A 27,891-nucleotide genomic window follows, 5' to 3' on the forward strand; every position below is an offset into this window, starting at 1 on the left:
CTGTCGGTGACGGAGATAACTATCGGAAATATAGAAATATTTCCGATATATTTTTAAAACCATAAATGTGTTTATCCCTCCTGACCCGTAAATGGTTCATTCCGAGAATTCCCAAAAGAAAGTCGGTAGGATAGAGCGACATGTTGAAATTCATTATATCACGTAATTAATAAACAGTCATTGCTGAAATTAATGGTGGTTTTTTCTCAATAGATCTTTCATATTTTATCGCATCCATTTAATTTATTTTTTACTTTCAGCGTTAGAAACTATAACTAAGCTAAAATGAATTTGACAACGTAAGTATTACAAATTGGAATTGAAATAAATAATTATTATCCAGTAAAATACCACGAATTGGCTCTCTTCACACAAGAACAGGAACTCCACGACGGTACTGTGTTGTAAGTTGTAATATAACAAGGAAATATACCACGAATTGGCTCTCTTCACACAGGAACTCCACGACTGCACTGTGTCGTAAGTTGTAATGTCACAAAGTAAAATACCACAAATTAGCTCTTCACATAAGAACCCCATGACAGCACTGTGTCGTAAGTTTTAATGTCACAAAGTAAAATACCACGAATTGGCTCTCTTCACTCGGGAACTCCACAACTGCACTGTGTCGTAAGTTGTAATGTCACAAAGTAAAATACCACTAAATGGCTTTGTCACGAAAGTTGTAATGTCACAAAGAGTTCTTTTAGGAGGGCGATTATAATATTTTCACAATCAACCACGGCAGAACTCCGGACAGTTGCGATTAGACACACGTTTGAAATGTGATATAAAGTCTTTAAAAGTAAAAAAAAACTGTCCTATAAACCCAAGATAAAGTTACCTATTTAACCTAGTTTCTTTATCACTTTTCAAAAAAGTGTTGAATTGCCACTGTTCTGAGTTGTCCGGTTACCCGTTCAAATATAGCGTTATTATAAATTGAGGAGCCGGATGCAGTAACAACTTATGATGAAAATTGTAGTTTTGAATATAACGCACTCATTTTTTTTTTGAAAAAGCGTAAAATTCACTTATAACTTGTCTGTGTGAAGCCTAAATAAGTAATATTTACACAGCAGATAAATGAGGATTGAAGATACCAACAAAGTTATGCGATGGGAAAAAAAGCTAGTCCTTAAATCTGGCTCCTCAATTTCGTCAGTAAGTAATACAAGAGCTTTGAATACTAAATTTATTTTTGAAGTCGAATTAAAAACAATATATAACAATCCTTAACTAAATCCACAAAACTTTGAAAAATATTTTCATTTTTGAAATATTATTTTGAAAGGTGTAGTTTACAAAGTAATCTCAGCTAATCTACTTTCGTCTGTTTGATGTGAAGGTATTCATTAGGGAGTCCAATTATAATAATGATTGTATTGCTAAAGCGAAGTCTGACTACGCCCGACTCTGCGGAAACTTGTGCACAATTTAAAATAGCCCCCGAAGTTAGTCAACTAATCAGCACATACACGTGTTAGAAAATTAATTAGTAATTTGGTTATGATTAAACCGAACCAAGTTGGTGGCAGAATTTCTGTGTTTAATATTTTAGAATGCGGGGTGTCGGGCGCGGGCTGGCCTGGGCATTAAAATGGGTAGAGGATTATTCCACGGTGTGTCGAAATGAATAAATTGCTACAGAAAACTGAATCTAAAACAAGGGATTCAGTTAAAATTTCATAAATATACCTTTAGTGTGGTGGCCCAAGTAAATACATAATCTGAAACGTGGAAATTTAATCCAATAGAAGCACTAAATGAAACGCAATGCGGAATGGAAATACGTGTACATAATGTATGTATCAATCAAATAAATCGAATTGTTAGCTAATTTCGGTTTTGTGTAACTCTGGTTTAATGAGCTCGGATTTGCTTTGAATTTAATATGAGTTATTTTCAAAATTGGAACTGATCGTGTGAAGAATTCAGAGAAGCGATAAAGTAGGTGCATACATCATATCAAACATACTATTTGGGTGGTATGTGATGTGTCTTAGTTATTCCTAGTAAAATCTGGATCAATCAACTCAAATTGGCTTTGAATTTAAGTGTCATTTTTTAAATTTGAACTGATTGTGTGAAGAAATCAGACAAGCTATAAAGTACACCATAGTAATTTTGGTTATCAGACGGTGAAAAATGCGTATTGCTAATGAATTAAGAATCTCTTCAAATTATTGGTAACCTTCAAATAATTAATCAAAAACGGGACTGCAGGCGGTTTCCTGATAAACTTTTAATAACTTTGTAATAATATAGGAACATGTGTTCATGCCTCTGTCATGACAATATATTATAACGAAATGCGAAATTGTTAGGATTTTTATGAACACGCGTTCCGAAATTCTGATATTACATTGGTATTTTTATAAAAGTTTATCAGGAAATCTATCAATTCATTCGTTAAGGGCCTACAATCCCGTTTTTAACCAGATTACGAATAATTTGAAGAGATTGCGTGACACCTCCAGTATGAAATTAAAAAAAATATTTAAAACTCTAAACCTCTCTCCTTTGGTAGTCCGTCGGGAAAGAAATGACCTCATTTGCTTCTTCAAAATTACAAATGGTATTATTGATTCACCTACTCTACTGCAACTCATTCCCTTCAATATCCCCTCGCAAAGACTCAGAAATAATGAACTGCTCTTCCTCAACCATCATTCGACAAATTATGGATATTATTCACCATTGTCCAGAATGTGTAGACTGGTCAACTCAAGTCAAAACCTTAACTTTTTTGGGATAAGTCTGAATGATTTTTGCCAGTCGCTAAACAAGTGACGGAATATTATAAGTGTCCTGTGGTCCTGACCCACGGCGTATTCTTGACTTGATTCGACTTGTCACTTTATTTTCTTATATGATATCTACCATATGTCTTTGCTTTCATGTACCTTTGTCTACACCTTTATTTTTCTTTTTACTTTATTCGTGTTATTATTTTGTAATTTGGACGTTGTCCGTTAATAAATAAATAAATAAATAAATGAAATGTGATCACGGAAACTTTGGTTCTGAAACACGTAGATAATTTAAATTAGTAAAAAAATGTCATTATTTATTATTCATATAAATTTTTTTTAACACCCACAAGCTGGTGTTTTCATTTCTTGTACTTAGGTATAAGAAATGAAAAGAGTATGCGTCATTTACATCTTCAAATTAGTATCGAAGTTTCACATCAAGTCATAAAAATAAGGACGCCTCATGCGTATAATGGAAAAGTTATTGCACGTTAAAATAATACTCAATAAAGTTGCAATATCCCCTATAAATTCCAGCATCCTTAAAGCCAGAGTTCCCGCTTGACGAAAGATATGAAGAGCATAATAATACGAGTTATAAAAATTCGCAACTTTTATCTTTCAGTATATTCGCCGCGAATAAAATGGTTAATGATAACAGCATACAGCGGGCGGCTGCGAGTGCTCGGAACGCGGGACGAAGGACGCATCACCATAAAAGGAAACTTATAAAATAAGTCCTAAAGTGCAGGACTTCGTGACAACTTGCTCTTCAAACGTTCTCTTGCACAATGGAGTCACTTTGATAGTCGCAACTTGATATGGCCGAGAAGAAACTCTTACTTTTTAAAAGTTCCAGTACCCACCTCCCCAGTGGTACCCAGCCGGAGCCATTCTACCCCAGCAAGCAACTTGCGGCCCTTAAACCCAGAAGCGACTGCACTTTACTAGACTGTGCGCCACACTCCGCCTCCGTAAGCACTGCCACCATCTACTCCAAATGTTCAATTTACTCTACGAGTGCATTAACATTACATTTAAATATTGAAATTTTTTATTCTGGAGAGATTGTTTTTTAACACCATCCAGATAATTTTTATTCTAGTTGGAAGAGTTTCATTTTTAATTTTGAAATCAGCTTAAAAAAACCAGCATATATTTGTAATTTAGTGATGTTGTTAAAGCACATATTATTACAATTAACAATTTTTGTTCAACTTCCTCCTCCGATATTTTCTTGGTTCAGTTTCTAGGAAAATTTTGTACAAATTAGATTTGTCAATTATTACCACCCACTTAGCATACCCGCTACATAGACTTCTCATTTTTTTGCTGTATCATATTTAAAACAATATTTAAGTTTGTAGTTTGCTCCTGGAATAAACTCTATGTAATTATTACTACGAGTAATGCTCTATTAGTAACAATTGAAATAAAATTGTACTTAATAATCGAACCAATTTACCTTACTGAACCGAACTTTTTCTAATAATAATTTTAATAATATAAAATTTTGTAAATAAATTAGCATAAAATTCATGAAATTAGGAAAAAAAAATTTAAAAAAAAAATATATGTACACATTTATTAAAAAAATGTAATTGAAAAACTGGAAACGTGATACAGTATTCTATTCAATAATTGGCACAATTTACACATTGAACTGAAGATTTGCTTAGAAATAATACTAATAGTATAAAATTAGTAAATAAATTAGCACTAAATTCATTAAATGGGGAAAATTTTATATATTTAAACAAGCGTTAAAATATTACTGTTAAAAAATTGAATAGAAATAAAGAGTATTTTTTCGAAATATAGTAACTGAAAAGTAAAATGGAAATGCAAAATTAGGGGTATCTTTATTAGTATGCGTTTAGATTAATGTGAGGTATTTTTATAATGTTGGTCAATATGACTATTTATTTATTATTAACGTGCGGAATACATTGGAATCGCAACGATAGTGCCAATTAATTACTGTAGCGTTTGATTTCCACACAGGGCATGAGGGAAGGGAAGGGTGATAGGCTGACCACATGCGAGTATTACATAGAAATTCGCGGTAGAACGAGAAAGCGATAATGCACATTTCAATTGTTAATTTGCGAACTAAAACACGTGTTAAATAAATTCACACATCAAATTGAAGAATAAAATAAAACAGCTATTTAATACTATCTAACAGTTCATTTGTTTTTAAATTGGACACACAACAAACAACAAACTAAGTATTATTTTTTTAATGATAAACTAATATTTATAAGACAAGGTTCTTTGTGCAAAGGATAATAAATTAATATAAGCAATAATTAGTCGCTTGAAATATCCATATGAATTGAAAATATCTCCCGAGTAAAAATAAATGCCGCCAACGGGAATTGAACCCACACCTTCTGATGTCCGGTCAGATGCTCTGAGACCACTGAGCTACGTCGGCTAATTTCCAACAGGCTAAATAATTCCCCATTAAAAAACGATCTAAAACCGCACATTCTGAAACGGTTCTAACTGGCTACAATGTCAGCATGACGCCAATTTCTGGTAAGACGGCTGTCACCAACGACGCCCGGAGCGACGTCAACGCCGCCGCTGAATACACAAATAAGAACGTCTTTGGCGGAAAATCAGAAATGGTACATGTTAAATCGTTATAATAAAATTATTCGCAAATTAAATTACATAAAAAATAACAATGACGTTTTTATTTTAATTTTTTTCTTATTTTGTTTCAAGAATAATAAAAAAAAAACAGTGAAAGTACTCTATTGGGGATGCCATGGACTCACTTGCTTAATAATAATAATAATAATAATAAATTCTTTATTCCAGGATGTGGGGAGGTTAGTGCAATCCCACACATCCCATAGAGGATATAAGTACAAATAATATTTACATATAGTAAAATAAATAAAAAGAGATTAATAAATTAAAAAATTAAATAGAAAATGAAATTAAGTTAAAGCAGAGAAGCACGGGAATCCATCGGATCTGAGATTGTGGGAGCAAGTATCTTTCTCCAATGGTCTTCAATGCTCGATCCTGAAGTCAGACGGGATTCTATGATAAAAAAGTGGGTGTGTCAAGCCTACGCAAGACAGAAGTGAAACTTCTAGTTTCAGCTGATGCTTGGCGTGGCGCAGTTCGCTGGTGTCTGAGAGAGAGGAAAGAAGAGAAGAGAGAGAACGTTCGTGAGCGGCTCCCCCACCTCAACAAGGTTTCACTTCAAAAATGCCACAGCCGAGAATCGAACCTCGCTTAACTGATTGAAAGCCAACCACGCTGAGCACCAACTGTAAGCAAAGCCGCATAAATTGATTATATTATGTAGGTTCTGAAAATATGAGAGCTTGTTATGTTTTATAATGTTACCTACATCACACCCAAAATATAATATATTTTTAAAAATAATGTACAATGTACAGAAATAGAATCCCACACAAGATCGCGTAGTGCGCTCTAGCGAACGGATATTTTATCAGAGGGAGATAGTTTTAATTTTTTTTTCTGTAAATTATTACATATTATCAAAATAAATAAATTAATTAAATAAATGTAATACAATTATCATAATATACGGATTAGATAATAATTTTAATCCAACACAATAACGCAAAGCGCGCTCTAGCGGAGTAATGTTTTATCACAGTGAGATAAGTGTTTTTATTATTTTGCAATATTATTTTCTTTTAAAAAATGTTCTGACCTACTAAAAAATAAGATATTGAATGAAAAAGGCGTTAAAAACAAAAAAATAATGTGCGATGGCCGAGAATCGAACTCGGATCAACTGCTTGGAAGGCAACTATGCTGACCATTACACCACCAACGCCAGTTGTCGGGATGAGCTAAGAAGCATTTATATGTTACTTCAAAACTTTGACTAGATCAAATGAACTTTAATCGGTGGTGGGGGTACCCGCATTTTCGTTTCGGTCATGAGTCGGTTTTACTCCGGTCCTCGAAATTGCATGACGCGCGTAAAGAAGTTTCACTTCAATAATGTTTCTGGAATGGTTTATCCTTTCCCTCAGTCCTGCAATCCTGGTTCTTAACAGAGCTGTAAATCCTGGAACTCGCCCTTCTGCAAACATTGAGGAGGCACTGCAGTGCCTGGGGAGTCCGAACATCAATCGGTAAGCGTTGTTATATTGCACCCGAAGCCTTTCCATTGTTCTTTTCTTGAAATTAGCCCAGAGCTCGCATGTGTACAGGGTGGTGCAAAAGGCTAAGAAGAGCGTCCTTTTCACTCGTGGACTACAGAGCCGAAATCTTCTACTGAGCATGTTACATTTTATACTCAGTACACGCCTCTGCCTGTCAATATCTTCATCATCCGTTAACTTGTTGTTGATGATATGTCCTAGATATTTTGTGGTTTCTACTGTTTTCAGAATCTCACCATTCAAAAAGACTGGGGGAATGTTTTTTGGGCCTTCCCCGTGTTTTATGACCAACAGTGCTGTTTTTTTCGCATTATATATCATGTTGGTTTCGTGAGCAAATTCTTCACAGATTTTCAGGAGAATTCTTAATCCCCGTATTGACGGTGCCATCAGAACCATATCATCTGCGTAGCTCATATTGTTAACACATAGACCTCCGATGTGGCAGCCCACTCCAGCATTGTTTAATCTGTGGGTTAATTCGTCCATGTATAAGTTAAACAGTACTGGGGACATACATCCTCCCTGTCTGACCCCGCTTTTCAAGAAATAGGGTTCTGAAAATCCATCTTTCCACTTTACAAGGTTTTCCTGTTGACGGTGCCATGATTCGAGAATTTTTACCTCTTTCCATGGTATCCCTCTTTCCTTTAGTTTTTTCCATAGTAGGGGGTGGGAAACTCTGTCGAATGCCTTACTAAGGTCCAGAAAGCATGCGTAAGTTGTTGTTTTTCTTTTCCTGTAGTATTCCAGCGTCCGTTTACGCAGAATATGGCCGAGTCCGTGGAGCATTCTGTTTTAAAACCCATCTGATTGTCTTTCGTTTTCAATTGGGGTCCGACTTGATCTAAGAGAACTCGTTCAAATATTCTGGCGGTGACGGTGGCGATGGATATCGGTCTGTAATTTTCCTGTAAAGTTATGTCTGTCAGTTTAGATTTGACTATCGGTATTATGATTATTTATTTTTCGGAATAACTTTATTGAGTAAAACCTCAAATTGTAATATTTAAATATTGAAGACAATATTAGTGATTTTTAAACGAAAATCTGAAACAGAAAAATCAGAAAAGGAAACGGTCACATCTGGGACTCGAACCCAGGACCCTTGTCTTTCCGGGACAATGCTCTACCAACTGCGCTAATGGGACCCTATTCCCCTCGGTCACTTTTAACTGTATCATACTTCGAATAAGAACTACCAACATTGTCTTCATTTTTTCACCGCACATTTTTATTGGCAACTATCTTTATGTATGGAAAAGTCAACAGATGTCGCACATTAAAAATAAAAAATAAGATAGGTTTATCTAAAAAGACGCTGTCTGGATTGCATTTAGTTCGGGTTGAATCTTGCGATCATACATAAAGATAGTTGCCAATAAAAATGTGCGGTGAAAAAATGAAGACAATGTTGGTAGTTCTTATTCGAAGTATGATACAGTTAAAAGTGACCGAGGGGAATAGGGTCCCATTAGCGCAGTTGGTAGAGCATTGTCCCGGAAAGACAAGGGTCCTGGGTTCGAGTCCCAGATGTGACCGTTTCCTTTTCTGATTTTTCTGTTTCAGATTTTCGTTTAAAAATCACTAATATTGTCTTCAATATTTAGGTATTATGATTGTCTTTGTCATGTCTTTGGGTAGATAACCACTCTTTATGATATCGGTAAACAATGTTGCCAGTAGTTTCAGAATCGCTACCCCTGCATGTTTGAGGTGTTCGATACTTAAGCCGTCATGTCCTGCTGATGTTCCTTAAAAAAGGTTGGGAGCAAGTTGGGACTGCGATATTCACATAAATAAAATTCCAGAAAAAAAATGTACATAAAAATAATAACACCTTCAGAGAACTTTTAGTTTAACTCACAAACTGATTTTTGCTTCAAGGTTATGATTCAATAGCTTAACTATCGTTTTATTAATCATTTTCTGAATTAATCGACGGAGAAGCAACAACTATTCTGTGTAGTTTATTGATTAGATTATTAGCCAATGATTGTCCCAGGAACACGATATCCGCCCCCCTATTGCCGATCCTTATTGCATCTGACGGAAGAGAGGGGTGGGAGGAGTTGGGAGTGGGGAAGGGGATAATTTATTGGGCTTCGGAAGATTAACTGACTAACTTCACTCAAACCTTTGCCAGTGATTCATCCTGTCGCACACTGGACTATTTTAACATTATACTGGAAAAAGCTAGCCAACAAATCTTGTTAATATTAATTCTACATGCAGGTACTTAAATACATATGCATTTAAAAAAATAAATATATAAAAAATAATATTTTAGATTAAATAGGTTGTACCTTGGTACGACATATGCGTGAAATTTTTCACGATAAATGAATTTGTATTTAAGTGAAAAATAATTCCGACAACCAATAAAGTTGCTACAAAATTTAATATTTTATAAAGAAAATTGTAAATATTTGTTTTTGGGCGGCTATGATCCTGAGTCAAATATTCTTTTTCAAGTTCACTTTCACAAGTCCCAAAATTAAAATTTCCCGTGATTTTTCAAGGGTCTCATCTAGTATTATGCATAAAATTCTTCTCTTTGTTATGAAGGAATAGGTGAAATAAAATACATAAGAACATTTTTAAGGGTAAATTCCGTACTGCCTATAAATACATTATTTAATATTGAAATATAATAGCCCTGATGAACTTTGAGATAAGCAAAACCTGGTTGGCTGTCATTTATTAATTCAACAAAAAATGTGGTAAATTAAAAAGTGTGTTTTTTTTCATTTAATCTATAATATCACACACCAAAGCATTTGCATTCTTAGAAAAAATATTTAATGTTATTTTGTAGGTTTGTAGAATCGATGTTTTACATCTTTGTAACGAATGTCATACACTAGTACAAGTTATAAAATATATAATTATAAGAGATTTTTAAAACAGAGGCAAATATGATTGTGAAAAGTCAAATTATAAGAAACAAACTGGTCACCTGGTTAGCTGAAAGTACTGAATATTAAATACAGTTCGCGGTCAAAATAATTGATGTGCTTTTTGAATTCAGGTAAATGATATAGAGTATGTCAATGTGCGGCGCTGGATGGTAGTCGAATCAAGTCGGTCTGATTAACAGCAATTATTTTTCAGTGCAGTTCTCCCTCAGTTGAACGATGATATCAATCTACTAACTATAAAATACGTGTAAATGAATGAAACAGACAACACAAATTAATATATATTTAATTTATTTATAAGCCTCCACAAAAGTGTTTGGTTTTACTTTCATAATATAGTATTATTATTCAATTTACATAAATATGCCTTCACATGCTAAACAGCTGTCACGCTTGGTAATAATTACACAGCAGATTTTGTTTATAAAATAATGGTATTTTTGTTAGTTGAATACATAAGAGCAAATCCAAAAAAAATATGATTGTTAAATATGTAGTTTTCAGTGCGTTGTTGGATATTTACATATCATTATGACTTATTTAAATATTGTTTTTAGTGACTGAAGCATAATAGTCTTGTTCTTCCAATTATTCACTTTTCTACATCTTTCCTCACCTTGTTACCCAAAATATTACCATTATATTAGGGTGATATGGCCCACTAGTTCCAAGCGATTAGCAGATTTAGTGTTTATAACACTAAAGATTCCAGAGAATCGCATTTTAATAGCTACTGGAATACACTAACAATCGAACGGCTCGTATCGGGTAGCATTATTTTCACCAAAATTCTATTATCACGTCTAGGTACTCGTGTATGTAGGTCGGCGCACCGCTTGGTAAAAATAATTTTTAATGCTTTCAAGTTTTATGGCTTGCCGCTCCTAAATTGCACTTAATTGGATTTAAAAAATTATCGGTGAAACGCAGCAGCCGCGGTACCTTAAATATCACATCGCAGGACGTCGCCCGTAATAATTTCAGGAATATATTCCCGCAATAATTTTGAGATTTAGCGGCAGGCGTATGTGCGCCCGGGTCGCCTGATTTATCTTTCGGTTTAAGAGACTAAGTCTCCACAGTGTCGGTGCAGTTCACAGTTTGTAGGATCTCCCATGAAAACCGGAAGACCGGAACACCGGAAGCCGGGCACGTAATGAAAATTAATTATTGAACGCCCCCATTTGTCGCGGCCGGATTAAGATATGACGGGGGTTGTTCGTGAACACTTGATTAAGAAATCAAGATGCCAACCGCTTCGCCAAGATATAAATTGAAGCGATAATAGTCCTTCCTTCGGCATTTAGTACGTTCGCTTTCTGGCAAAAGCTTTCACCGCAGGACTTTAAACCCATCATAAAGAAGCGCATTATCTGTTAAAAAGGAAAAAAATGATATAAACTAAATTGGAACATCTACACCCGGAGGATTATCGCTTCCTGGCGTTATAAAATGCAATTTTCAGTACCAACTGAATACCACAAAAGGAAAGAAAACTTCTCTTAAACCGTTAAAAGGTTATTCTCGGTTTGAAAATTCTACTTCGAGTTGTAATGATAGTTTTGAAATCGTTTTAAAACGAATACGTAAATGCATGGATTTTTCAGTTTAGAAAACTGTTTAAAACCCCAAATGTGATTTATGTCTACACAAACTAGACGTGTTTACTGTTGCAATATACGTTTAAGGTGTGGTTCTTTTTTTCAGCAAAATCGAAAGCCGGAAGAGACACATGATGAATATAACTATTTCTCTTGTCGTGGTAATTGAAAGATATAGCAGCACAACGGAATGCAGATATCAACCCTGACGTACGTTAAATAGATATCGTATTTTCAGCGAAAAAATCAAAGAAACTAGGATTCCTGAGGCGTATGTTTTTGTGAATCCACTATGATTAAAGCTCGAGTTATAATAATGCTTAGGAATGGGACGCATCAATATCTTCTCTTATGTTCAACATATAATAAAACTCTTTCTGATGTAGGTAGATATCTTCAAATGCTATGAAAATATATTTAAAATCTCTGTTAGGAATACATTAAAAATGTGTAAATAACGCATTCACCTGTGCACCAACTTAGTCAAACTACGTAAAATGCAATGATATATCATTGAGTATCTCTTGTTATAATCATTATATTTTTTATAAATAATATCTGTAAATTTTATAAATATACAGTGTAATTGTTTAATACATAATGTATAAATATAATGAGGAAATCTTTGATATGTTTCTCAGTTAAGTAAATTGCACACGTAAAAACCAACCAACTTGTATCTGATGATTTTCCTAAACTAAAATAAATAAATAACTTGTAATTAGCATAAAGCGCGTGAGTATATTGCTACTCATTTCAATTGATTTGTCTGAGGAAAATATCTACTTGAAGTTATAATGGTTATATCAAAGCGCACCACCTCAAACAAAAATAAGGCACTTGAATACAAAAATCTGATATTCAATTTACCTGAATACCTGTAGATGTACATCCTTCAGACTGTCTCACGTTAGCTACTTCTACTTCGCGTCGCCTCATACAAATGATTGAGTGATATTGCTTTAAAAATTAAATAAGTAAACAGGCCAAGGGATTTTTGTAATTATTACGATATTAAATTAAGAAACCCAAATTTTATATTTTTTTCCAAAATATCTATTCTCCGATTTTCCAAAAAAACAGGTAAAAACTTATCTTGATTCTGAACCAATTATTTTTTGAACAATCAACTTCGATCGTCCGAATTTTTTTTAAATATATTAATTGAAGCAATTCCATTGACGTGAAAATATTTGGATTTTTGGATCAATGTTATATTAATAGGAACTCACTCCGTTCATTGAGAAAAAATAATTCATATACAAATACAAATTTTTTTGAAAATCTTTGGAAAAGCATAAAATTTAGATTCTCCGGCTAATTAGGAATAAGGTGAATTTTCCCGAAATTTAGGTATGTCAAATATTTTTATTTCCAGCTATCAAAACAGTAATTCCTCGCATAAAAGTTAAAAGCAGGAAGGATATTTATTTATATTGGGCTTTAGTTAGGGGTGGATATTTCCCTGGGGTGGTAGAGATGCTGGAAGCTGTGTTGCCAGGAGACCAGAGATGCGGAGAGCAAGAGGTTTAAATATTAACGGCGCGAACGAAAACGATAACAATGAATATTGGATTTCTGTATCGGTTCTCTTCCGGAAAATGTTTACTGCGTTCAATTCTGTATGTATACAATATACAATGATAAACATTATAGTACAATAAAGAAAATGTTTCTTAAAGATTTTACAGACCTAACGACCAGTTGCTTGTTGTCTGCGTAAGTATATCTTTTCTAATAAATGGCGGGGAATCTTTTCGTGTCATTGACGATATCGAGCAAAAGAAATCGCGAGAGGCACGCTTGCCATGAATAAATAATAACTGTCAAGATAGCATGTCGGGAATACGCAGGGAATAATATTGTCTAGCGTTTTGGATGATACCAACTTCTTTGTGCGTTTTAGTACAGTATTTAGGACATTTCAAGGTGCGTGGTTTTCTAGTATGAATAAACTCAACGTTAACGACCATTATAATATATTGATTCAAAATATATATTATCCAAACATATTTATCAGGGGGAGTGCCACATGAAAAGGGTTTTTGTAGCATCTAGGGAAGGAACTTCATAGCTCTACGCTAACCAAAAGTCTTCTTCAATAATAGAGAGTTTCAGACCCTCGACAAATAACAAACACGTACCTACATTTCATATTATTCTTTAGTAAATCTGAAAATCTGTCACATATTCGATTTTTATCAAAAGGCTTTATGAATTATGTATTACTTACTCAGAGCCGTGAAAAATCATGGGATATTATAATTATTGTACGATTAATAACGGAATGTTGGCTAAAAAGCGAATATTCTAAAAAATATTAAATCTGGCTTTACTTAACCCATATAAATGTAAAAAAAATTCTGGTAAAAAAATATGATGTGATAGGTAGGTACTTTATCGCTAGTCTGAATTCTTGACAAATATTTTTTTCTAATTTTGAGTTCATGATCCGGAGTTATTAATTGTCGCCAAATACATTTATGTTTACTTAAAAATTCAGATCTAATCCCTTAACAATGTAATTTTGATTTATAAATGCGTTTTGAAGATACGGATTGAGGATTGCTGTCCTTGCTGAGGAACTAGCGTAATTGATCCTCCCCAGAAACAGTGCATTGTCGGGGAATACGCCAAACATTTGTATACGATTAACCAGCTCTACCAGCCTCTGTGTTTCCTCCCTCCTACAAGATGGGTCTCTTCAAGAACCGTTTTCACTACTTCCTCTCCTAAAAAAGACACTCCACCCAGCATCCCCAACGATGACATAAGTCGAGAAAGTTATTATTTTTCTTAGGGCCTTCAGAGAAAAAAAAACAATATTTAAGACTTTTCGGCTCCTAGGCCCCAGAGAGGCCAGTAAAATTGATTATTTTTTCAATAAAGAAATTCGGTTTTTAAAAATATTTGATCGATGGCAAAATAGATTTTAATTCGGGTACCCCAGACACGTTCATAACACATATTATAATAACCATCTGTTTACATTTTCAATGAATATAATTTTAAACTATAGTAGGTGAACAGACACACATCGGGTTCTAAGGCTGAGGCCAAAAGAGCGTAATTTAGTGAGTCTTTAGTTCTTTTAATTCATTTAGTGAATTTAGTGAGTTGATTTTTTTGAAAGGTGTAATTACACACGTGAGTCGGCAGACAACTCATTTTGCGTCGTCGCGTGCCACAAACCGGACTTTTACATGAAACCGAATGCAACGTTAATACAAAACTCACAATATTGGCCGTTTGGTCACAGCCTTAGTCCCGACGCTAGCTAAGATGGTAGCAGAAGTGTTCTTTTTAAATTAAATCATTTTTTTATTGGTTTTAAAATTTGATGTATTGGTAATATTTTAGATGACTTAATTAAATTCTGGGACCATAACATATCTTGGCATTTGATATAATCAAGCATTTTTTGAAAAGTATTTTTATAAACCCAGAAAAAAATAAAGTATCAGGCCTGTAAATTTTTTTTTAATTTAAAAAAATCCCACTTACGAACCCATTTTGCTACGTATAATGTGGCAAAATAAATTGTTTGGAAATTGATTGCAAAACATTTAAGTATTTGTGCATCAATTCGCAAAATAAAATAATATATCCTTTTTGGAGATGTTGTTTCTTGCATAAATCAAAACAGGTGGCTGTTGTTACAAGATGTGGTGCATCGCCTTATGGAAGAATTTCCAGACTTTCGTATCAGGAAACACGCTCAAATCGCATTTCCTGTGTTCTTCTTTATTCTATGTTTGTTTTAGTTACAAGAAATTTAATTAAAAAATAATCATTTTTAATAAACTCACCGCAATCTCCTTGATATGCCACGGAGATATTGAGTTGCGCCTGACAAGCAGCGCTGCGCAGGTGGCATTCCGAGGGGTAGCTCTTGCCGTCAGAGCCGCACACTAGCCCCGACTCCAGAGCGCCTGTGCCTGGCTCCAACACCTGAGGATAACACCACCAACTCTTAATAACACACTCAAAATACCGCCGTCAGAGCCGAACAGTAGCCCCGACTCCAAAGCGCCTGTGCCTGGCTCCAACACCTGAGGATAACACCATCAAATCCTAATGATACTCTCCAAGTATTCGTACTCCCGACAAGCATATTATTTTTTATTAACTGATTCAAAATTATTAAATTTCTAATTTACCCCTGACAGGCAAGCAAATGTAACAATAACCTTAATATTATGTACTCTATTTATTCATCAATTCCTGGAATTCATCTCCATGCAAAAGAATATTTGGTGTTAACATTTTTTTATGTTTCAGAAGGAAACTAATTTCAAACTTATTTACTAGTTATTAACTTTTAATTATTGTCTCTAATAATAGTCTGTGCCGTACCTATGAGTATATCACATTCTCTTTTTTTAGTTTAATTTATTTTTAACAGACATATTTATGTTTTTACCCATGTACGTACATACGTGCGTTATGTATTATACTTTGATTTATTTTCTATTTCAGTAACTATTATTTAAATTCAATTTTAATTAAAGTGTTCGTATTTTGATAATTCTTACTAGGATTTTTAATCATATCTCTATTATAATATTATTCTATACTTGAGGAGTAAATTATTTTCCTGTGTTCTGTTTTACTGATTTGTAACAAATATGAAATATTTTATGCATATGTGCACATAATTAATGTTATATTTAATGCTTGTTTTATTAACTATAAGACGTCTTATAATTTGGAATCGATTTAATTCGTAGAATTAGTATTTGTATTAATTTTATAAAGTTATGCTACACGCCCAAACCATCTATGCGTCCCTTTCTTAATCTTACTCATTACCCTTACGTCAACCTTGCATTCTTTTTGAATCTCCACATTTCTCACACAGTCAAGCATGGATTTACTACTCATACTCCTCAGGGATATTATTTCTACAGTATTCAGCACATTCAGCGTGAACGCGGTGTCGATAAAATCTAAGAATTGGTTTTTATAATAGAAAAACTTGTAATTATTGACACAACGACTTACAAAAATAATTATGTCTTACACCAAAAAAATCAATGCTTCAACATTCTGGACAGAACATGGTATCTATAATAATAACTACTACGAGTGTTAGAGTTGAGGAACAGCTATCATTTCTTCGAAGGCTACGGGAATGGATATTGAACTGGATGAGTTGCAATAAAGGTGGCAGTCAATAATACTGTAAATAGTTTTGAATATGCCAATAAAATGAAAGTCTTTTAAAGAGTTTGTTCAATTTTATCATATCTTTCAAGTGTCAACTAAACACAACGATGACGTACGGATTCGATATGATTAGTATGGACAGCATGAAAAGAAGACCGGATGATTCTAGCATATTCAATATGAGGACAAATACATGGATGACATGCAGATAAAACACATCGAAAGGAACAAAGACGAAATTAGGGGTAATTAAATTTATTTACAATCAATAATAGGATTGTGTTGCTTGTCAAGATTTTGGATAGTTAATCAATGAAGATAATATTAATAACTCTCAAAAGAAAAATAAGAAGGTAGGTCTAGTTGATTGTTCTTAGTCGAAGTATGATACAGTTAAAATATGACCGAGTGGGATCGGGTCGGATTTGCTAAAGGATGGACCAAAACCCGACTTTTTGTTCGAGAGATGTTAATATTTTCTTCAGTGATTATAATCATAATTTGAGGTCTTACTCAATATATCAGTATCCACAACTGCCCTGGAGATGCCCCAAATACTGGCCCAAGAAGAAGAGAAAATGGAAAACATTGCCAAGTCAAACAACATAATGTAATTACCTATTTTTTTGATGGACCAACAATAATAATTGATTTAACTTACCGTTTCGGCTTCGGAGCAATTCCCCGGACAAACACACTTCGTTTTGGCAACACTTTCCATCTCGCACACCCCGTATAGCTCGCACCTCTTCTCGTCACATGTTTCTGGAATAGAATGGACTCCATATAACAAACATAACAGTGTCGAATATCCTAAACTTTATTTTTATTGGATAGCCCTTTATTTGTAATTGGTTTAATTCTAGACCGAATTCCGCTCGCATTAGTATTTACATGGAACGTGTCTACGTGGTCACACTACTGATGCTAAGTGGTTACACTCGGGAAGCGTAATTTTAATGTACGCACTTTCATAGTGTCCTAGTGTTTACACGTGGCACGTAGTACGTGGAAACATGGTGACCGTACAACTGTTTCTCGTGTCCTTCCCTGATTCAGCTTTCTCCGATTTTGCTTTATATTACATTATCCACATGAATTACTCCAATAGTAGTAATAACCCCGGCCCAGTACAATTGAATGTACGGTATGATTACAAACGATTTATTTTTATGGAGCAGCGGCTTTAAGTGAAATTTTGGGTTTCACCGCTTTATTCAAAGTAAATCGCCCATCAAAATATGCGTGATTAAATCGCCGCGAAATGCGACATTTCATGAGGGGAGTAAAACAATATTATTTTGTACTTTATATATGGACGCCCTTCCCAAATGGTCTATTAAAAATCGATTTAATGTACAATTTCGAAACCTCACTCAGCACGTAAACAATATTAATGATAAACATGTAACCGTTACATACACACGCGTAAAACTTTTGCTTTGAAACTAATCTTTACGATTATTTTGTACGTAAACTTTTATGGAAAAATAAAAGCTACGCATTCCTAATAACTTTATAATGTCGTTAATCAATAAACAACCCCGGGAGATTAGAAATGGCTGTATTAAAGTTTAGAGATTAGCAGCCCGCCATATGCTGGCCACAGTCACCATCATTCATATTCTGACAGTCTTGGACTTTCGTGATAGAAAACTGGACATGCTGTTTCACAGAATTTGTGAAAGTCCTATTCATTTCTGTTATTATAAAAGTACTGTGAATTGTTTTAAGCTTATAATTAAATTATGACAATATGTGAATAGAACTTTCAAAGCACTTGAATTATAGGTTTGAAATTTTATGAATTGTTAACATTCTGTGAAACAAGCAGTCCAAGTTTTGTCATCACCGCCCGTGCTCTTCTTAAATCTTCAGCTTAATAAATAAATCTGCGACAGACCGATTACGCTATATCCTCGTGGCTTGGCCTATTTCCGCATATCGCTCGCCATACATTCCCATTGGGATTGTATGGCGACCGATATGCTGAAATATGATGCGTATAGCCTAATTTGTCAGCCCCATAATGCGTACACTGTATATTTAAAGTTTGAATGTAGACTTGACGTAATAACTGTTGGGAAGAACAAAACCCATAAAATTCGCGATTGCTATATGGCGAATTTTTTAGTTTTACGTGAAAACGCCAATTTTTTCATTTTCACGAGGATAAAACGAAATTCGCAATTTTCGTGCAAATAATGATTTTGATGAAACCTCCGAAAAATCACGGGAATTTCACAGATCCTTTCTCATTTATAATAATAACTAATTTCGACATTAATATTTGGCGCTGTGCGTAGTTCCTAATCGGCCTATAAATAAGTGGGATATTAAGACGTGGAATAGGTACAGGGCGACATTGGAGATTTAGTTGTGGAACCGATCTGGGAGCACGTGTCTGGAATGTACCGATCCTGGTTGACTGCTGGTTCTAAGAAGTGGGCTCTAGTTCTATGTACTGGAGGTGGTACAAGTATATCTGTTCACACAAATAGATATGACTCCTGAACAAAACTTCGAATAGCCCCACCGATTATTCAAATTAGCTTGATCTAGCGCAGTGATTCCCAACGTAGGCAATATCTATTATACATTATACTACCGTCACCCCAAGTGATTCACTACGTTTGGTGATTTAGCGGTGGTGCCTGTTCACTCGGTGAGGTGTATTAAGGCCCACGAGCTGCGTGGCCTAGCAGATTGGGAGAGGCTTGTTTGGGGAGACTCTTTGACCTCTCCAACTGGTATTTTGGGTCAGCGGGGATGGAGGAGGATATATACATACTTATATTACTTCTGTACACACTGATCTCTAGATCCCTAGCAACCTCAAACACCTTATCACTACCAGAACTTATTATTCTTCCTTTCCTAAAATAGACCTATCACACAGCGTCCCCAAATATGACACAGGCCCCGAGAGAAACTATTTTTTTAATTTTTTTATTTGGTACAATATTTTTTTACATTTCAAAGTTTTCCAGTAATGTTGGCCTCACTGGGTGGCTTGCCGGTGCTGAGGCCTTCATTTTATAATATGAAAATATAATCTAAATACAATCTACAATATGAGATAAAATAATACATTTAATATATAATCTTGTGTGTTTGTGAGTGATGTGTGTTTATATTAGATTTGTGTGTTACGTGTAGGTATTATTTTTATTTTATGCTATGACGTTTTGGTAATATTGTCTTTTTTGTTCTTTAATCCATTTTGTAATTTTGTGTGTGAATTTATTTTTATTTTCCTCAATTTGAATTTCCATTTTTAGACTGTTGAAAGCTTTTATAGCATGGCATTGGTAGTGTCTTTGTCCAAAGCTTGAATTTACTGTTGGAGTTTTTATGTTTTCTTTGTACGCTTGTCTAACTGGTCTGTTAGTGTTATTTTGTGTATGTTGAAATTATTTTTTTTTGTCAAAAATGTAGTTTAGTTGTGTTTTAACGTATAATTGGCGTATATCTAGTACGTCACAGCTGTTGAATATTTGGTCTGTATCAGTCAGTCTATTTTTTTTTAGTATTACCTTTAAGATCGTTTTCTGTGCGGTTTCTATGTAATTGATAGCCGAGTTTGTTGCTCCTCCCCAAACAATAATTCCCTATTCTATTATTGATTGGCAAATTGCAAAATATATTGTTTTCAATTGTTTTATTTTATATATGTTTCTTATGTTTAGGATAATGTGTATTGTTTTGAGAAGTTTATTTGTGATTTGTTTGATGTGAGGTATCCATCTAAGGTTATGGTCAATTACGATTCCTAGATACTTTATTTGTTCTGTTTTTTCTAGAGGAGGGCAATCGCAGATGTTGGTGTTTAAACATTCGTGTATTTTTATGGTGTTTGTGTTGTTTTTCGGCTGTCCCGTGCTATTTATACTGTATGTTGTGAATTTTGTCTTTGATATGTTAAGTGTAAGTATGTTTGAGTCTAGCCATGTTTTCACTTGCGAGATTCCCAAATTCGCTATGTTATATACATTATTCCAATCCTTAGATTTGAAGAGTAAAACTGTGTCGTCAGCATAGCTAACTATATCACGGTCTATTTTCATGCTGCAAAGTTCATTTATGTAAATAGTAAAAAGAACGGGTCCTAGTATGCTTCCTTGTGGAACTCCATATGTAATCGGCAGTGGTTTACTAGTATGGTTGTTAATTTTGACTTCCTCAGGACCTCCCTGTATGGGGTCAATGTAAAAAAAATATCACACACCAGTGAGCCATTAAATAAGCTTATGGGGTGATCAAGACCTAAAAGTGCTTTGGGGGACGATTTTAGATGATTTGTTGCGCGACTGTCAATACTATAGATAATAATCGTTAATAATATAGATAATTTGTCGAATTTTTGTTGAGATTTGTGTTTGATGAAATTTAAAGGTTTCCATTTCGTGAAATTCCAAAAACACTCATGAAAGGTCCCTCACCATTGCGCAAGCATTTTTCCACTTCAATTGATGAGAGTATGACGACTTCTAATATGTTCAAGTTCTTTATAATCCGGGAATTTTTATCTCTAATAAAATAAAAATAATGAAATTATAAAACTACTTGTTGCTACTGGTATCACTTCCACTTTCATTTTACTTAATAATGTTATTAAATTAACTAAATAAGCCCTTACAACCGTTTCACACAACTGATTTTAAATAACGTAAAAACAAAAATGGGTTAGGGATTATAAATAAAATCACCTAAATAGGTCGTTTCAGTCGTGGCATAAGAGTTTGATAATTGATTTGAACATCGAAACAGCTGTCTATACGCAATAATATAAACTGAAACACTTGTAGAACTTAATAATAACATTATTAAATTTGATTAACTTAACAATAATGTAAAAATTTTGGTAAGGCGTGGGTCATAGGCCATCTCTGTTTCGGCCGACAGTAACTTCTCCCCGGTTCGAGGATACGACCTGAGTATAGAAAGTATCCTTGTATATCTCCAGGGATGTACCTCGCCTGTACCTTTACCGTCCTTGGCCGTACCTCTGCTTGTACCTACAAGGATAAAAGACCGCCTCTGAACGTCATGTTTCTCGACTTCGGAACTCGACAAGTTCATTTGTTAGAGGGGTAGTTTTGTGCAACTACATAAGTACCGCTGTATATATATATATATCCTATGTACACGATGGCGCTAGAGAGGAAGACTATACGGCTCTACGTTGATTTACCTTCCTGCTTTATGCATTTGAGTTTATTTAAACCCAACCCGCGATTAGGTAAATTTATGACATACATAAATACGAGATTATTGAATCAAAAACTTAAAATTATTTTAATCAGAAAATTTTTAATGTGTTTAATACGTAACTAGCGCGGACCCGTGACATACAACTGGATACAACCCTAAATTCTCGACAAATCAGAATTTCAAAATCGTCAGTCAAAATAATTATAATGTATAACATGTTGGTACCTACTTTATCTGTTTCCTAAATTCTTAATACAAATGATTACAATTCTGGAAATGACATTTAAATTCAAAGCAAATTTTAGTTCATTGAACCAGATTTCACGCAGGACTAACATTTCAAGCTCAGAATACAGAAATGAGTATGTTTGATAGAATCAATAAACACAACAATTATGATATTAAAGAGTAGAAAAGCAAAAATTGGGTAACATCCAAGAATATTTTAAGCTTATTTCAGTACAATATTTTTTTCATAGTAGTGTATCTGTACAAACATACCCGATAAAGGACAGAAGTAAACTTTTTTGGTAGCATTGTGATAGCAGGTAGTTTCATTCAAAGTGTAAAAAAATATTAACGTCCGCTTCTGCAAAAATTTACAAAATTACCATTTCACAGGTTCTCGATATCTGATGAAACCTTCTTCGTCAATAAAGGAAAATACTATAACTTTTGGGGCATGGTTTGGTTATTCGTCGATTATAAATCCGATAATGTATACAGATGACCTCAGCTATTTAATTTCCTCCCCTTTGAAAATGCTAACATCCTTCTAATAACCCATCCTAAATTTGCACCCTTGCCGCCGGAGCACACCTTCCATCACAATTAACCTTTCAAACTCAATACAGGCGTGAAAGGCTTTTAATTTATTAACAATTCCTGAGAGCAGTTGTTATAACGTCAAAGATATTTTTAAAATGGGAAAATTATATGTTTTCTTTAAATAGATTGTAATTCTTACACAAATATATTTTTGAGGGTTTTCTTTGGATGTTCAGAAGGGGATTTGTTTGGATCCACACGTCATATTACCGTAATATTGCTCTGAAAAATAAACACGCATCCCAACCACACCGAGAAAGTCTGTAGCGAATACAAATAACACCAATGTGTCTGAGTGAAAAGTAATCTTTTCACTCATCGTTTTTGTAAATTCTTTAGATATTATTTCCTCAAGGATGAGTTACAACATTCAAATAAATATCTAGAAAAATCTTTTCCCGAAGCACAACACTATATTATTCATTTTCACACTGAAATGATTGTTTCTCGAAAATAACGTTTAAAAATAGATGAATATTATTTAACAACGCTGATTTTAAAGTAATCAAAAATACTTCGGTTGTGGGTTTGCTTTGAATTCGAGTGACATTTTCAAAATTGAACTTATTGTGTGATATAGTATTTTAACAGCAAATTATTTTAATTGTCAATCAAAAATTGGAACTGATGTGTCCATGAGTAAAGATCACCCCGTGGTTTTTCACGGCTCTGCGCTAATTATTTATTTTAGGATTTTACATACATTTATAGCAATATTTACGAAATTATTATCGTAAATAGTGCAGGAAATGACTGTTTAAAACACGTACATAAATAAAAAAATATTGTTGAATTTGATCCACACAGTATGTAGGTACAAAATATGAAAATAATTTTTTTTTTTCTTTCAGCCGACAAAATACTGTAATACTGTCAATTTAAATAGTTTTTTCAAAATTTTCCCCTACTTGATGAAAAAAAAAATCAATAAGGTATGCTTATATAATGAAATTGATGTACTAAATATGTCAAAAACATCGGAGTATTTGTTTCCTAGCTGTTGAATCCGTCACATAGGAGTGTAATATTGGGATGTTGATATAGAATTACTACAATAATATGGTAGGTACTATCTTGTAACTGACCTGATTGGAGTATGAAAAGAGATTACAATAATCAGGGGTATCAAACATTGACTTAATGATTTTATACAAACAGGTTAAATAGGAAATGATTCTACGATCAGATAATTTTATTAAATTTAATGAACAACGTACGTTATCGTAATTTAGGCATTCTCTAGAAATGCCCATTTTATAATTTACATATCTTAAACAATTATTTTGGATTCTTTCAATCGCATGTGAATGAACATATAATGATATAACGTAAAATGCAGCTCAAAAGAATATTTTTTTTTCAATTAACTGAAATAAAATCAAAGGCAGTTTTTGAAAATGCAAAGGTACACCAATTAGAATTTAACTAAAAGGACGGTTTTTTATTTAACGGATTACTGCTTAAAAGATTAAGCATGCTTTTTTAACGCGACTATATAGACCATATAGTGGCAGGTGGCAGCATTGGCACCTAGGCCCGAGACGGCCATTATGATTAGTAGTTTGGGGGGATGAAGAATTTCGTCTCTACTGAGGGCTTATTTTTACACTTGAGGGCGCCAATCCATTATTTACGATGAGATACTCTCAGTCGAGTAGAAGTAGATTTTCACCCAGGAACGGGGACTGTATCGTAATATATTGCTATGAAAGATGTCATTTTTAAAATATAATTTCTATAATTTTTCTATATGAATCACATGTATGTACGTATACGATTTACACATAAGGTATCTAGCGAACCGACACTTGTTTGGTTACATATTGTGTTACATTATGTAAAGTCATAAATACTCGTACACCACTTTTACCGGCTTGCGATGAAGTCTAGTGAAAAAATCGCTGAGAAAATGGCCCCCATCAGTCAACAGCCTGTGCTTTATGGGTGTAAAAATATAAAGCTTCATTAATGTCGTGTCACCAAGTGATGAACTGCGAGCAAGATGTATCCCCACCCCACCCCCACCTCCCACACCGTACCGTCTACACGGTGTTCCGAGACACAAGTGGTACATACTGCCTACTTCCAGATAAAGTATTTACATATATAGTGCAAAATACTGGAAGCAGATGCTTTTTCTAAACATTGATTTACATATCTCTTTGACAAAAATACGACACTTTATCTCGTCACGAAAACTGATGTATACTCATAGTAAAGTTTTTTTATATTCAGACTCGTTAAACACGTACACATAGATTATTGAAATAACACTTCATTTCAACTTAATTACGAATTAATTAGTGAGAAACAACTGTTGAAGTTTGCAGAAAAAGAAAATTCTGCATTTTAATTCCAATTCGGTCAAAATAAAAGTAATATTCGTGTAATTTTCCGTTTGCAATTCCAGATGCGTGACAAGTTGAATTTATGAGATAAGACAATGGTGCTAACAACACAAAGTGCATTCTTGCCATTATGCAATATATAATCTACGCATGGAGGCACAAATTTAGCGAAACTCGAATATAAATTGAATAAATTAATACATTATTGTTCTAAAATATAAAATGAAATTAAACTATACATTATCGAAGAAAGCAAACACTTTGTGGCTTTACACTATACAAAATGACAGTAAATGTATAAAACGTTTTATATATTTATTGTCCTGAAGAAGGTTGGGAGCAACTGAACCGATTGATGTATATAATAAAATAAAGTGGTTTAAGGCGATACCATACGTAGTAATGCAAAATCATGTGTTTTTGGTTAGAAAATTTGGTCGCCTAGAAATGTTTCAGATGCTTTAATTAAGGCAATGCACTATATAGTAATGCAAAATCGTGTGTTTTTGGTTTGAAAATTTAGTCGTTATTAAATGTTTCAGATACTTAAAAAAAACAGTGCGAGCATAATACATCTTGGTCTTTGAAATAATCGAGTATTTTTTACATAAGTCTTTTTATAAGTTCAGAAAAAAATAAGTTATAAGGCATATGAAAACTGCTTTAAAGTTTTAAAATATTTAATGCAACAGTATTTAATATTTAATATAAAATATTTAATCCCAACAGCCTACCTAGGCAATGAGTTGGGATAGTGCTAGGAAGAAGAAGAAGAAGAAAACTGCTTTAAAGTTCAAAATCTCCTACTTACGAACCCATTTTCGGTAATGATTTTATTGTATAGTGTGGCAAATTAAGTTATTTATAAAATGATCGGAAAAAATTAAATATTTATGGCTGAACATCCACAAAATAAAATAAAAGGCACTTTTTGGCCATGTTTTTTTCTTGCATAAATCAAAATAGTCGGATGGTGTTAAGCGGGAATTTAAACCTTATCGCCATCTACGTAAGAGTTGTTATTGATAGCGGCTCAATTTAAAATATAACATGACGTAGTGCATCGCCTTAAATCAAAAAGCTTTATCATTTTGTAAAATAATACACCTATAAGCTCTTCGTCCCATCAAGTGGATAATACTCGCAGTTTTGTTCAGAAAGGAAACTTTGCTTGATGTGAATTTGGCCATGCTTAGTAAACAGATTATGGAGTTCTGTCCTATCTTTTCGGTTTTTCATATTATAATCTCCCTCGTATTTGATTCTTCGGTGTTTGCGCCATTTACACAAAAAAACAAGCGCACATGTTTCATTTCTAACATTTTGGCCAAACGAATCATAAAATTAAGTTGGGTGTGCACGCTTGGGGTGCTTCCATCACATTATTACAAAATTTTACCGTTTGATTGGTCACCATTAAACGCTGACTCTCGGACCGTTAAAGCCTTTTATGTAGTGGTGCACGAGTTTGAAAACCCATAGGACATCCCCCGAGAGACTATGCACATAAAATAAATGAAGATAATTTACCACATGTCCCGTTGTACAGCAGGACCAGGGTGTCCCGTTGTTGGTCCTGCTCATTTGTCAGCTGGCACGCGCGCTCGCGCAGCTTACATTCGTTGGCGTACGTGCGCCCATCGCTGCCGCAGGCCGGCTCTAGCTGCGCTCCGCACGCCGGGCACGAGCACGCGGCGCGGCCTGAGCGCGCCGAACATGCACCGCCAAACGGGCACGTGATGTTGGCGCATGGACCGGCTGTACCTAAAAGTGAAGAAAATTAATCAGGCACATAAGTTCAACATTTTAAAAAAGGTTAAATAATTAACTATTCTTTAACGTAATCGCCATAGACATCGAGACATTTCTGTAGTGGGGGCACCAGCTTTTGTATGCCAATGTCACAGACCTCCCCCACCAGCTCTTTCAGCCACTTCTTCACAGCTTCCTCGACCTCCTGAGCGCGCGACGACGTCTCCATCGGAATAATTTACTGTGACTGAACAAAATGGCCGAAAAACAGGCGGGACCACAAAAAGGATAGGATCCCTCCTACACGTCAAGTGCGCCAACTTCGAATAGAAAAAATCCCCCCCGGGCTCCCGAGCCCTTGCAACCTTACTTTCTGGATGACTCTGGTATGTCAAGAGATCTAACATCAAGTCTTGCAAAGAAAAAAAAATCACGAAAATTTAGAAATGTAGTCCCGAACATAAATAGCCTTTATTATGAAAAGTTGACGAACATGAAAATGCTCACATATTTAAAAAAAATCCTCTGTGTACCTGTGCTTTTCAAAAATCCTCCCGGCAATACACAGGCTGGCAACACTCGCATAATATATTTGAATAAAAAATACATAAATATGTAATATGCCTACTCGTATGTTGACAATTCACGTATATATCTGGCGAATGATACTTTTGATTATTCTCCCTTGAGGTGTTCGATGTGATATTTTGTAAATCGAATTATTTCGGCTTACGTAGATATAAGTATATTTATTTTTTATTTGTTGTTGATATCAGTTATATTGGATCCACTGCTGGATGAAAATATTTCCAAGGCTTTTGCGTCTTCCACGAAATAGTTGATTTAGGCTGAAAGGTAAGATGATAATTGGTATTGAATCTGTAGGCCTTGGAATCTACATAATGTAAATATAGTTATTTGTAAAAACTAATCGGTGTTAAAACAACAAGTCCGGCAGACCAGGATATGATATAATTAAAAAAAATGAATTTCCCTTGAAACACATTACGAAAAGTTTCGACCTTAATACCTTTAAAAGCGCGAATTTGCGAAAGCCAAATCAATAGAATTGTAAGAATTTGTAAAGATTTTAAAATATCCAAACATTTAAAATACTATATACAACTCTGGTTAGG

The 27,891-nt window shown here is 34.2% G+C and overlaps 1 protein-coding gene across 1 annotated transcript in view; it reads right to left on the reverse strand.

Moving 5' to 3' along the window:
• The window catches only part of LOC149424818 (agrin-like), a 683,339-nt gene that overhangs the window by 28,126 nt on the left and 627,322 nt on the right, over positions 1 to 27,891 (reverse strand). The window contains exons 7-9 of the mRNA XM_089647215.1: positions 26,534 to 26,767; positions 17,275 to 17,378; positions 15,254 to 15,395 (exon numbers count right to left, since the gene is read on the reverse strand). Coding sequence (XP_089503341.1) covers positions 15,254 to 15,395; positions 17,275 to 17,378; positions 26,534 to 26,767 — 480 coding nt within the window. The remainder of the gene's footprint in view (positions 1 to 15,253; positions 15,396 to 17,274; positions 17,379 to 26,533; positions 26,768 to 27,891) is intronic.

This window comes from Hesperophylax consimilis, chromosome 3 (assembly GCF_061612785.1).
Source record: "Hesperophylax consimilis isolate HC1 chromosome 3, BYU_Hcon_1.0, whole genome shotgun sequence".
NCBI lineage: Eukaryota > Metazoa > Arthropoda > Insecta > Trichoptera > Limnephilidae > Hesperophylax > Hesperophylax consimilis.